We start from the raw sequence: 14,272 nt of genomic DNA on the forward strand, positions 1-14,272 counted from the left end.
GGGGAAAGAACGGAAAGACCATGCACTCCCACCAACCCATCTGATGATCCCACGCCACTCTCTCGCCGTTTCTAGTAACGCCAATGTAGCAAATTTTCCACCCTTTTTCTCTTCCTCTCTCTCTCTCTCTCTTTCTCTTTCTCTATGTGTGTGATAATACCCTTCTAGGTTTTTTCCTCTCCACCCTTCTCCATTCTCTTTTTTTTTTGGACCACAGCTTTGAGGCCTAGCAAAGAGAGTATCCCTCTCTCCTCTCCACTGGGTTGGAGGAGCCATGGAATCCATCTTCTCAGGTCAGTAGCCATCTAATCCCTCTCTTCCGCTGACAATGCCGCTGATTTCTCTCCCACATTCTTCCATTCCGCTCTACATTCCGCACATTTCCCTCTTTCTTACTTCAAGACATGATTTTTGTTGCACGAAAGATGGTGCATTGCTGCTTTTGTTTGCGTTGTTTTGAGATAAAAGAGGCAGCTTTGTGCTTTTTGTGGCGCCTTTCAAGTTTAGTATCTTTTGCTTAAGAATGGGTCCTATTTCCCAACTTTCGTTTTCTCTGAACAGGGTAATGCATGCAATTTATTGTAGAGTTTGTGTATTGTTCGTTAATGGGGGCGTGACGATCTGCATTTTTTGGGTGTGGTTTTGGTTTGTATGGTTACCTACTCTCAAGAGTACTAGTTTTGTTTATAAAGTTGAGTTGAGGGTTGCTTGAGAAATAAAAGCATAAGCCTGCCTCTCGGTCCTTTGTAGTAAGCGTAAAATTCCAACAATGCTGGTGGATCTGCATGAGAAATTTTCAAACATGACATGCTCTTGCAATGTTTTGAGCTCTGACTCTGGTTATAGAAATTTGGCTTCTTTGGTTTTTGAGATTGGCTCGGGGGAGTCACTGGTGGGCTTCGTCTGTCTGAATATCTCCAAATGCTGGATGGAAAGATAGGTGTTTGAATATAGGTAATGAAAATCAAAGCCTTCCACAAAACAAAGGGACATTCAGTAAGTTAAATATTCTAAAGCTTCTTAGCTACTTTGGTAGGCCATGTTCTTAGATTTGCTAATTTAATCAGCAGAAATATGTTTTATCGGTCATGGCTGCCTATGAGAGTTCCTCATGTCCCATAGTCATCAAAAGAGGAGCCCCAACAAGGCCCATGTGCTGAATGTTGCGTGCTGCTAAGTGGATGGATCGGTGTGTTGGCATGCTGGATGTCAATAGTTTATAGGGTGGTAATTTGAAGAGCTTATTGGTGGAAACATGTTTTCTTATCTATACAATGATATGTGTTTAGTTTACATCTAAGAAGGGTTAAGGTTGAATGGATAAGAAAAGATTTTAAATGGCACAATTTCTTTATGGTTGATGATCAAGATCCCCTTATGTCAGTTTAAAGTATATATGCTTAAAAGTACTCTTTTGTATGCAAAGATTTTGGTCTAGTGTACATTTGAGAAAGCTGAGTCTTGTAAACATAATTCTAATCTAGAACAACTTCTTTTCTTTCAAAGGTGGATGATCAAGATCCCTCATAATTACTGTTACCTGAAAGCATGTTGAAGTGACATCCCAAAGTGAGTGAATTGGGAAGCCCAGGACATTTGAGGTTTAGAGAGGCTGTTAGAAATCGTTATTGGTAAATTGCTATTCCACTGGCTGTAAAACTTACAGAAACAAAAGCCGCATAAAGCTATTTTCCAGTGAAGAGCCATGATAATTTTGTTACAGCTTTGTAATGAATTGATTATGCTTACAAATTATTTTGTCTAAACTCTAACAAAGAAGGTAATTTGATGAAATGAACTGTTTATTTGAAAAGAAAACTTTCATGTCCACTCTAACCAAAAATGCTCTGTTCATTTAATTCAGTAAAGTTAATCTTGGTTCTTTCTCAAAGAAAGACCTTAATTTGAACTGATTAATATTGTGTATCAAAATGTCCAAAGTGTTCCCATGGGTTTATATCTGTAGCAAATTAAGGACAAAGCAACATATTGACATAACATATGGGTGTAAAAGAGACTAAGAATCATTAATCCAAATGGAGGTTATAGTTCACATGTTGGAGTTTTAGGTAGGTTATGTGAACAGACTATAACCTCCACCATCTTTCTTAATGGTGCTCAAACACTTAGTTACAATTTCACTAATTCTTGACTAGTTGTTTCTTTCTATCTGTTTTAATTTTCCATCTAGTAGAGTGGCATGTTGCATTAATTTGAATCATTCAGCATCTTTTTTGGAAGAACAATTTTTTATTATTGTATAGCTTGGGGGAGTTGCTGTTTTACTTCTTAACATGTCAACTAGGTCCTCAGGTTCATGAGAAATTGTTTTGCAATCACCTTTATTCTTTTGTTTTCTTCTAATTATTTTATAACTTTCAAGTTAATGTTTACTATTTGCAAGTTTTTAATTAATTCATTTGTTGATGAGCACAATTCATCTAGGTGTTTACCTAAGTGCTCACATTTCTTCTAGGTGATATGCAGTCCTCTGACAACCTGTATACTACAATCACATCTTAACCCACTACTAAATCAAACAAATTTTCTTCTCCTAATATATGTAGACTCAATTGCCTATTATCCTAACATGCCTCTATTGCTACTTGTCATGCTTCGAACCCATCACCTAGGTTGTCCATGTGACACGGCTGCATGAACCCTAGATCACTGCTTTAAAGATCATGCAAAGCCTATAAGTTGAGCAAAGTTTCCAATAGCACCAAAATAATTAAATTAATCATATAATTTAATCATAATACTCTAACTAAATAAATCCATCATTAGAAGACCTATTACAGAGATTCAAATATTCATTTGGTATTAGAAAATCAACTATCTAACTAATAACTGCGATGCTCGAACTCCATGTCCGACCCATTCGAGATTAAGCATCGTGCAACCCTGAAAAGAAAAAACAAAGAGATGGTGTGAGCTTTACAGCCTAGTAAGAATCCTCTAGATTCATACCAATATAGACATAGTAAATTTAAAATAAAAATTAACTATAAACTATATCAAATTGCAGGCAAAAATCATAAAATCTCATACCGACTATTCAACAACGCTTAATAAATCCATATAAATATTCATACGTAAATGTACATTATCAAACCTACAACTCATTCAAGAAATATGTCAAATATGTCAGTATAAAACCTTTGTTCGATAGTGGTTTCATATATCTTATCTTCCGCTATTAACCAGATTTTCGATCAATAATTATCCATCTAATTTGGACCATACATGGTTATGCTTTGGTCCATGATCGACAAATTCCATGCTTTGACCCCTGGTGGCAAACCATAAAATCCGCACTTCGGCCTACGATGACAAACCAATGTATCACGATTCGGCCCGTAACTGCCAATCCATGATATGTCTAGCCCAAATTCTTTCATTTAACAATCAAATTAGTTAATCTCATCCATGCCAGAAAAAAATATAATTTTATATTACATTTCTTGCTAAATTCCAAAACAAACAGCATCATATTCTAAACAGCAAAAATCATAATCCAAGCAACTAAAGTCATCGATATTTGATACGTCTATATAATAAAAAAAATATATATTTATATATATTCATATCAAAGACCAATCAGCAGTCATGCGGCAAATGATGCAAAATCCAAAATCATTGGCATATGTTTCAAAATACATATTATCCATATAGGTGATTGCATGCAAAAATTTTACCTCTGTTGGTCTTAGACTCAAGTACAACAAACACCGATCCACTCTTCGATCTATGAACTCGGGGGTAGGGTGTCCTGTTCAACATCTTCTTGCCAAGATGATTGGTCTCTTGACTCCGGTGAGATCTCGTGGTCGGATCAATAGAAAATCTCTAAGCAATCCTCCTCGGAAGAGCTCAATTTACCACTCTAATTAAGGGATTTTCGAAGATGGATGCTAGAGAGGAGGTAGGGGTTGCTTTTATAGACAAAAGAGAGGGTTTAGGAAAGGAAAGCATGGCTCTAGAGCCCTTCGCTCGATGGGATTGGGGAAGAAGATGGACTCCTACCAGGAGTCCACCTTCTCCAGCGTATTTGCATGAGGTTTTTTTCCTCCCCCACCTTGCATGCAAGGCATGCTCAGGTCTACCTACTTCAGGCCGGGTCATCACATTTTTCCCTTAAAATAATTTCATCCTTGAAATTAATGTAGCTAAGGTTTCAAAGGGTTGAAGATACTCAATCCTTACCTCAATCCTTGAGTTCTTAAGTATTGTGTCCATGATTTGAATTAAATCCTCTCTATCATAACACTCTCCGAGTCAAAATTGATGTTTTCCAACCAGTTTCATAGTGACTTACCCACCACACTTTCGCTATGCAACTCTCCATGGATTATCACTCGAGACAATTTATCCGTCAAAAGCCAAACCTAATGGATCACTTTTGCCACAATCTTTAGTGATCATAAACCTAAATTTTGATGCTATATCACAGTCCCTAGTGATCTTAAACCTATGCTTTGATACCACATTTGTTACATTTCGAACCCATCATTTGGGTTGGCCATATGACACGGCCGCCTGAACTCTAGAGCGATGCACTAAAGATCATGTAATGCCTATAAGTTGAACAAAGTTCTTAATAGCACCAGAATAATTAAATTAATCATAAAATTTAACCATGGTAGTCTAACTAAATAAATCCATTATTAGAAGAGTTTACTCAATTATAAAGATTCAAATATTTATTTGATATTAGAAGATCAACTATCTAACTAATAACTATGATGCTTGAACTCCATGCTCGATCCATTCGACACTATGTATCTTATAAACCATATCAAAATGCAAGCAAAAATCATAAAACCTCATAACAATTATTCAACATAGCTCAAATAAATTCATATACATATGCATGCATATACATCATCAAACATACAACTTATTCGAGAAACATGTTAGATATATCATCAGTCTAAAATTTTTGTTCAATAGTGGTGTCATGTATTTTATCTTCCGTTATTGACCACATTTTTGATCAATAATTATCCTTTTAATTTGGACTATCCATGGTCACGCTTTGACTCTTGCAAACCATAATTCTACGCTTTAGCCTGGGGTGGCAAATCACAAAATCAACACTTTGGCCCATCGTGCAAAATTAAAATATTCGCACTTTGGCCCATGGTGACAAACCAAAATATCCGCGCTTCGGCCCACGATGGCAAACCATAATATTCGCGCTTCGGCTCGCGATGGCAAACCAATGTGTGACAATTCACCCATGACTGGCAATCCATAACATATCTAGTTCAAATTCTTTTATTCAGCAATCAAAATTTTCAATTTCATTCATGCCAGAAAAAATATAATTTTATATTATATTTCTTACCAAGTTTCAAAATAACCAGCATCATATTCCAAACAACCAAAATCATAATCCAAGCAACCAAAATCATCGATATTTGATACGTCTATATAAGAAAGAAATTTATATTTATATATATTCATATCAAAGATCAATCAGGAATCATTTGACAAATGATGCAAAACCCAAAATCATCGATATGTGTTACAAAATACATATTATCCATATAAGCAATTGTGTGCAGGAATTCTTACCTCTATTGGTCTTGGACTTTCTCGATCTATGAACTTGGGGGTAGGGTATCCTGTTCAACATCTTCTTGCCAAGTTGGTTTCTCTCCTTGACTCCAGCGAGATCTTATGGGCGGATCAACCAAAAATCTCCAAGAAATCCTCTCTTGAAGAGCTCGATTCACCACTCTAATTAAGGGATTTTCGAAGATGGACGCTACAGAGGAGGTAGGGGGTTGTTTTTACAGACAAGAGAGAGTTTAGAGAAGGAAAGCATGACCCTAGAGTCCTTTGCCTGACGGGATTAAGGAAGAAGATAGACTCCTACCAGGAGTCCACTTCCCCTTGCGAACTTGCATGGGGATCTTTTTTTTGCCCAGCCTCGTGTGCAAGGCACGCCCGGGTCCACCTACTTTAGGCCTGGTCATCACATCAACTATCACTGATGTCTTTTATGTTATGCATTAAGCTTACCTTTTGTGTCCTAAATGTTCTTAATGTTTTGAAAAGTTTGTAGTGGATGTTAATTTGTAAACCAATTTCCATATCTTCATTATATAATATACTTATTTCTTTTTGTGAAGCACATTCAATATTCTAAACTCATTGAAAGTGGTCATTATTTATTACATGAACCATCTTAACCTTCATTTCAATTTGTCCATATAGGGGTGCCTTCTTCTTTAGCTTCTTCCTTTGCCTTTCAAGCTTTCCTAGACTTGATTATCTAATGTTGCCAAAGTTCTCGCTCATTGCTGAGTCCTCTTTAACTCTCTGAGGGCCGGCCCAAGCCTTAGGCGACCGAGGTGGTCGGCTAAGGCCTCGGCCCAATGAAAGGCCTCCGAGAGGCGGGAGACTGGGATTGCCAAATAAGAAAAAATTCTCTGTGAAGTGAACTAAAGCCTCCGTCCTAGTGCCTATGAGCGGCTCCAGGCTCCAGCTACTGCCTAACTGTCCTCCTGCCGTCCTAGTGACCTCTCTCTCTGTGAAGTAAACTGAGGCCTCTGTCCTAGTGACCTCTCTCTCTCTCTCTCTCTCTTTGCTGTCAGAGGAAAGGGCTGAAGGGGTGGATGTACGTGGAGCATGCCATGCTAAGCATGGGAAAACAGATCAGCTTGGCCACACAAAACCGAGTTCTCTCCTCCTCCTCCTGTGAATAAACTTCTCGGCCAAATACAAACTTTGGTTTTATCTAGTTGAAAAAAAGCTGAAAAGGAATGACCGTCTGCCAGTTTCGTGGTTTATAAGGAGAAAAGCATCGATTGCAAATTTCTTTATCCATCCTCTTCTACACCTTGTGACGCTTGGTGTGGTGTGAGAATGAGATCCTTGCAGCTTTTTTAATTTTCCATCCAGCTTTCTCATCTCTATATCTAGAATTCTATCAAGACCAATATTTAGATCGTCTTCTACCCTGCGTTTGAGCTTCTAAGCGGCCACTAATGGAGGTCCTCGTCTTTCCATTCCATATTTATAATCGTCCAAGCCTCATTGCTTCGCCCCTTCTCCATGCCAAGCCCGTGCCTTGCCTTGCCTCTTCCGCAACCGCACCGTTCCCATCCCCCACCATCCGTTCTCTTGCGTGCTCCTCCCTCTATTGCAAGTCCTTAGTTTATTAGTTCTTCCGTCCTTCGCTGGTTCGCCCGTTCGCCATCCTCGGTTCTCACTTCGCTCGTTCACCGTCCTCCCCGTCGGTACTTGGCCCATAAGCCCAGTTGAAGAGAGTGATGAGGGATCAGGGAGGTGGCGTCGCTGGCGTGTCAGTGACGTCATCTCTTCTCCTTCTCGGCAGTCGGCCCTTTGCCCTCTCCAGCCGATGAGTTCCGACTTCCCCCTTTTTTTCTTTTCGACTTCAGTCTTCTGATCGACTTCTGGAGGCCTTACTAGTTACCTCTTTGACTCTGATTTTATCAGGGATTCATGCTGTTCCTTTTGTTTCTCAAGACTGCCTTTAGCTTCTTTTACAAAGTCCAATGTTCATTTTTTCTAGTCTACTTTTTACAGTGCATTATGTAATTTCTGTCTTTTAACCATAGTCTTGACTATAAGTTTTTAGAAATGTTTTATGTATGAAGTTCTGAGTGAATTGCCTTTTGATGAAGGTGTGCTTTAGTTTCCAAATTTCAGCTAATTCATGGCTGGGTGAATTCTTCTGTATGCATTTCATATTTTCTACAAGCTTTTCTCCTCTTTTCGATCTAATTGTGAAGGAATGCCTTTTAACTTTGGAGAATTGTTTAATATTTCAGTATTTTAATTATCAATGGACATTTAATGGATGAAGAAAAAACTTCCATAATATGCTAAGTTTGTTCTTGACTTACGATTTGTCACAATAAAATTTATAGTTTCCAACACTGAATCATACAAAGATTGTTAAATACTTGGAGTTCGCCTTAGTGAGTTATTCTTGATTTATTAAAAAAAATTATTATTAAAAAAAAGGCCTCCCTTAGTGAGTTCGCCTTAGGCCCCCAAATGCATTGGGCCGCCCCTGAACTCTCTGCACAGGTTGTAAACTAGCAACCTCTTGATTCTCGTACTATTGTCCCATATGTTTATTTTTAGTTGAGAAGAATTCTCTTATTTTCTTATTTTTCCAATTCTATTTTCAGTGAGGAGAGGTACTTTGTTTTGTGTTGAATCTGGTAAGAAAAGGAGGGAAAGACCTAAGGTGCCATCAATGGACGTTGTGATGAAGGATATGGATAAACTTGGAATAATATCAAAGGTATCCCTAAATAGGAATACTTGGTGAATGAAGATCCATAAACTTGACCCTAGATAGTTGAGAAAAGGCTTGATGGTTGTGGTTTCTTAATGTATATTTCAGTTTGGATCAGGTCAAAGAATATTTTATTTGAGGTCCATTTATTTCTTCATGCATGGGAATTTGTTGGTGGGAGCCATTTGCCTTTTGTTGGATAAGTGGCATTTATTAGGAGGAGAAACATCAATAGGGGTGCCAATTTACTCCACCCTATTGGGTACCCGATGTGGCCTGATCTTAATGGGGTGGGTTTTACACAACCCTCAGCCGATCTGGGGTGGGTACGGATAATGATAAAACTTGCTCCGAACTCGATCCAAATATATATATATATATATATATATATATATATATAATTTTTTCCAAATTCCCTCCCCAAGGCAAAAAGAATTGATTTGTATGCAAAGAATTGATTTTTGTAGCTTTACCCGGCCCAATTTGTCCAACCTGCCTTAACTCTACCCACCCTGCCCCATTCCGAGACTTTACCTAGCCTGCCTTACCTCGAGGCAAGTACGGGTAATGGCCTACTCGACCCATACCTGGTCTGTTGCCATCCCTATATGATAGTTGACTCCTTAGAAACTTGACATGTGAAGATCTTTGATTACACATTTACTTAAGTCCACATTCTAGAAGCCTCCCTACCTTTAGAAATCCTGTATAGAGACCACCCAAAGATTCCTTATTTCTAACCAATATTTGTAAAGAGATGCTAAGGTGCAATACATATCTAGGTGCAACCCGAGTGTCTTGCCTACTTCAAGGTGAGGCGACTTTGTTGAGGTGTTTAAAAAATGTGCCTTACATATGCCTCATTAAGATGCCGAGGTGCAAAAAATGGACATAATTGAGGCTATGTATGCTGTGTATGTGCATGTGGGTGATTGAACGCATTGTCTGTTGTGATGATTGTGTGTTCATTTCTTTGTGAGTTTGTTGTATATATGTGCATTGTGATGTGTGTGTCGTAATTCTAGGTGTGGGGTGGCTGAAATTCAGGTGTTGTGTTTCTTGTGCTAATTTTATTGTTATATATGTTTAACATCATGAATATGTCATCTATATTATATGCACGGACACATACGCATTCATGTATATATACATATACATATATGTGCGTATGCACCCACATACAAACACACCCACATACATACACATGCAGACACCAAGTTTTCTAATCTCATGCTTACAAGCCCCATATTGCTGGCATATGATATACTACCCCTGAACCAGTATGGTAGGGGCTGGTATGTATTGGTATTTGGCAAACTGGGCCCTTGTTGCACCATGTTGGGGTATCCAATCCTGTACTAATGTATTCCCACTTGGTACACTTTTTTGCATTTTTTATTGGGACAATACCACCCCTATATTGAGGATTGTGTCGTACCATCAGACATGAGATATGGTACCGATCCTAGAGATTTGGATCCTCGATATATATGCATATATATATATATATTCTTGTACATGTATATATGTATATGCATATATATGTTTGTGTATGTGTACACATATGGACACTCATATAGGTACATATAACAACTTTTTTCCAAATGTCACTTCCTTACTCCATCATCCTGAGTTGTTCAAGTGTTAGGTCAACCATTGTTCTTGATTTCCCTTTACATGCATGGATAAAAATAGTAGGATTTTATGTTCATCTGGCTCATCTGTTGCCATCCACCCTAGTGAAGTAATGTAAACCTAGGCTATGGTAACATATGATAGGATTGTCGGTACCCTAGGCTACAAGCTCGCTACTTCTCATAGGACAGCATTTTACCTGTTTTAGTGTAAGGAATGAGGATCCATTCATTTTTCTTTTTTAACTCTTCAACTTATATAATTTAAAATTCTAGCCTTGCTCATGCATCTCTCCTATTCCTTCCTAAAGTGGTGGTTGTTATGTTATATCTATTGATGACTTGTCATGCTTTATATAACAATCTCATTTACTGCAAGTTTCCTTGATCTTTAGATTTTTGCCTCCATGGTCATTTTTACATATACATCAATAAATTTGCTGAGCGCAAGCATTGTCATATTCATGAGATGTCGTCTTGTCCTGAACACCTATTTAATAATGGTTTACATCGTCAGCTGCTCACTTTCGAAAGTTGCTTAAAACTTGTCCAACAACATTATTCCGGGCTTCTCTACTTAGAAATTCAGGTTTTGATTGTATACTTTGTCCTTCCACATATAGGGTGAATTAAATATGAGGCTGGCACAGAAGGGGTCTAGCATCCTACTACCAGGTAACCATGAGTCTTGGTCGAACTTGCCTTTTTGAAGCACCATAGTTTGCTTTTCCTTCCTTTCCACCCACCTTTTGTCCTTTACTATCAACTAATATCGTCTTTCATGATCTTTATTTTCTATTCTGCCTAGGATGCTGTCTTTTGAATTTTCCTGCCCAAGACCAGTTTCCTGTTGGAATCTTTTATCCTTATTAGGTGCGACTACATAGGTTGAAACTGGGCAACATGGTTCTGGTGAGTTAATAAATGTGCTTTCTAAGGTTTCAGATTATCTTATTGGCTCTCAGGTTGATGGACCTTTATCTGTTTTTCTCTAAGTTTCCTACTTATCAAAAATTCCTGACCACCTTAGGAAACCAGCCAACTACTCCCCCATTATTTTTTTTTATCAAAAGCTGTAAAGCATGTGAGAGATCGCCAATATTTCTTAGAGATAGGAGACACATGTTGAGGTATTCACTATAATCTGAAGAAACCTGTGTCTGAGATTGAATTACTCTAATAGTTGAAATATTTTTATTGCATGCAAGTATGTTCACAAAATCATGTCAATATAATCACATAGAGGAAAGCTTAATTGTTTTTTGCTTTTCTCTGTAGAAGCTTGTTTCGTATAAGATTTTGTTTAAGCATCAAGATGAGCAATCTTGTGCTCTTGCTTAGTGTTTCTTTACTTTATCCACCCCCATAACAATTTTTTCACTGGAATCAACATAAAATGTTTCTATGCAGCCACCTCATAGTCTCACTTGTCCTAAGCATGCTTTGAGTTTGAACCAAACTATATATTGGATCAAATTACTCCTCAAAAAGAAAAACCAACTATATATAGAATCAAATTGGCCCCTTCAGCTTGGCTTAAGAAATTTAATTAGATAGCTTCCATGAATAGTTTGGTGTGAATATTATTGAACAAGGTCCGCAATCTCGATATCAGAAACTATACTGATAGGTGCATATCGAGCCAAACTATATTAATACTCAGTATATGGATGCATATTGGTTCGCTATTAGTTAATTGTCTTTTACCTTTTTTTCCCTGTTTTTATTTTGAAGGTTGTTTTAAGGTTTATATATCTTCAAACTATGATTCTAATGGTATTTTAATAATATTTTATTTCCCATTGGTCCCAAGAGGTTGTACTTAATGGATGCAATTGTAATAATTAAATATATATTTGTAATAATTAAACATAGACAATACATATTTTGCGCTTGAAAATATATATCAAATTGATTTGAATAACAAGATCCATACCGATATCTAGTTCCTCGTGGAGGGTCTATGATGTTTGTAGACATTAGGATCTTGTTCATAGTCGGATCTTGGATATAACCCCAACCTAGATACTGTGTCCACTATTGCATTCTCTTCCTGCATTGCCACCCTGACACTAATCCTCTATTTGATACTGTGCTTGGCTATTCCACTCCCATTTGGGAGAAGATCACGATAGTAGAATCTAACCCATAATTTGGTTGACCATAGAGGGTAGTAGTGGCTCGAATACAAGCAAGGACTCAAATGAAGGATTTGCATACGGGGCGTAACCTGCTTGTGCATAATAGGATTGGTGTATGATGAGGATTTGGATACATCTAGGCATCATACTCTACATGCTATTTTATCAGTTGTAATATTGTCATCTCCTGAACCACCTCGAGGGGTTGTCTCCTATAAGCTATCGTATCTTTGTGGGCCTTATGATATGTTTCATGGTCCATAATCTTGAATAGCATGAGTGACACATGACTTGTCAGTGAATTGAATCAGATTAGGTGATTGTAAATTGTATGTACCGTAGCCATGTCTGATGCCACCTCTCTATCCACTAGATGCATCATAGCTTGAACTGTCATTAGCATCATCGCTCGTATTACAAGATAATCTAGCCAATTAGTCATCTAAGGGCTCATTCCAGCAGCTTTGCGGCTTTCTTCACTTTCCCTTTCTTGCTACTTCGAAAGACTGCATTGGTTTCTTGGATGTCCCTACCTATCTAGCTCTACTGGGTGGCTCGACTAGACCTATAACTTTGACCAGCCCTGCTTCCCCGATTGGATCAGGTTCGATAATGACCTCTACTTAGCATCTCTTATCATATCATTGAATGGATGTCTCGGATATATAACCTTGCAATCCTTATTCCCTCTCCTTTGATCTCCATGGTTATGAGCATGGCATGTGTCGCTCTGCGCATTGCTCTATATTCATCTCAGCTTCCTTTTTGATGATATTAGCTGATCGAGGAGGTGATCCTTGCTCTTCAAGATTTGGTTGCTACTACTGGCCCTCAAGCCAAGGATTGCACTATTAATTTTTTTTAAGAATTAATAAGCATTGAGGATTGTACTTGGATTACTTGTTATATGCAACTTCCTATCCACCTGGTAATTCCATATCTTTTTAATGATGTAAATATACTTAGTAGATACTTTATATTTGCCTACGTGATCTCTCCCTTGGTGGTCATTGCCGTAGCCATGTGATACAACAAGTCCATCTGGGAGTGCATCTCGCTATCCGTAGCTTTGAGCACTCAATATAGGGGCGCAATTGCCTTAACTACTCTATCGGCCTACTTTCAGAATTGCTAGCTTATAATTGACCTTTCCAGATGATTTTCTTCCCTGCCACTACAAATATATCTACTATCTTGCCACTCAGCACTCACGAATATTTGATATAGGTCCGCTTTCTTCTTGATGAGACTATCGAGTGCAATATTGTGCGTGGCAAAGTGGGTGATTGCTGGCCTCATTATCTCACCCTTGATATGCTAGTTCAAAGCCAACACTCTTGTGTGGTTATATATCTTTAGTGATAGCCTAGGTTGTCTCTACCACCTACTTCGCACTGCAGATTTTATCAATGTCTATCAGCATTATGTCTATGTAGTGGATAGCACATGAGATCTTGAAAATATACAGCCCAAAATATCGCCTAAATCAAGATCAGGATGTACCAGGCATCATGCACCTTGTTAAAAGCATCAACTGACTTATGAAAGAATGTTTTCTTATCACAATATATTAAAAATTTGATGGTGCTTCATTTGTGGCACCTCGTCAAACCATCACACATCAATATCACACCATAAATGTCCCACTTGCTTTGGTAGGAGGCTATCCATCTCTCTTGCTCTTTCTTATTATCATCAAGCAACCCGTCATAGATATCCTTCAGTCCAAGAGGATCAACACCCAGACTGCCTTTTTGGATGGAGTTGATAGCAAAAAGGTAGGTGTTATTTGTGATATTTGCAAGGATGTGGCTGTAGTGAAATCATGAAGCAATAGCTCTCCACGTATATTTTCCTATCCTTGACAAGCATAGAATCAATCTTTTTTTATTTTAGTAAAACGGTTACTCACGTTAATCTAGCGTGATAGAATCAATCTTTTACTACTTTGAGTCTCTACTGGGAAGGCACGTGAATCCAACACATAAATGGCGACCCTTGTTATATCTTTGGACTTCTTTCCCTTCTCACCTGTAAAAACTCCAAATATAGATGCTATCTAGTTGCGAACTTTTACCAACAACCTCTCTCACTAACTGGCTTCTCTTGTAGCTTAGGTCTATCTTGGCGGATCCAGAATCGGATCACCCTCCTAGTTTAAGGATCCAAATTGTACCCTGATTTGGCAAACTTCTCCCTTTGCCATTGATCATTCA

At 38.0% G+C, this 14,272-nt stretch overlaps 2 protein-coding genes across 4 annotated transcripts in view; one reads left to right on the forward strand and one right to left on the reverse strand.

Moving 5' to 3' along the window:
* The window catches only part of LOC103718757 (VIN3-like protein 2), a 21,323-nt gene continuing 7,051 nt past the window's right edge, over positions 1–14,272 (forward strand). Inside the window, exons 1-3 of one of the 2 annotated variants that reach the window (XM_039132632.3) lie at positions 149–293; positions 10,539–10,590; positions 10,724–10,827. Coding sequence is in view for 1 of the 2 variants with exons in the window: in XM_008807707.5 (XP_008805929.2) it covers positions 275–293 (19 nt within the window). In the remaining variant the exon portion in view is untranslated. Of the gene's footprint in view, positions 294–10,538; positions 10,591–10,723; positions 10,828–14,272 lie in introns of both variants that reach the window. The other variant, XM_008807707.5, reaches the window with a different exon arrangement.
* LOC103718758 (receptor-like cytosolic serine/threonine-protein kinase RBK1) overlaps positions 2,701–14,272 on the reverse strand; it is a 27,137-nt gene continuing 15,565 nt past the window's right edge. For both annotated transcript variants that reach the window (XM_088711091.2, XM_026809147.4), the window contains one exon: positions 2,701–2,904. In XM_088711091.2, the coding sequence (XP_088567217.2) occupies positions 2,836–2,904 (69 nt within the window). In that variant the 3' untranslated portion in view covers positions 2,701–2,835. The remainder of the gene's footprint in view (positions 2,905–14,272) is intronic.

Source organism: Phoenix dactylifera, chromosome 14, assembly GCF_051530095.1.
Source record: "Phoenix dactylifera cultivar Ajwa chromosome 14, Ajwa_hap1_PhDact_Kaust_v1.1, whole genome shotgun sequence".
Taxonomy (NCBI): domain Eukaryota; kingdom Viridiplantae; phylum Streptophyta; class Magnoliopsida; order Arecales; family Arecaceae; genus Phoenix; species Phoenix dactylifera.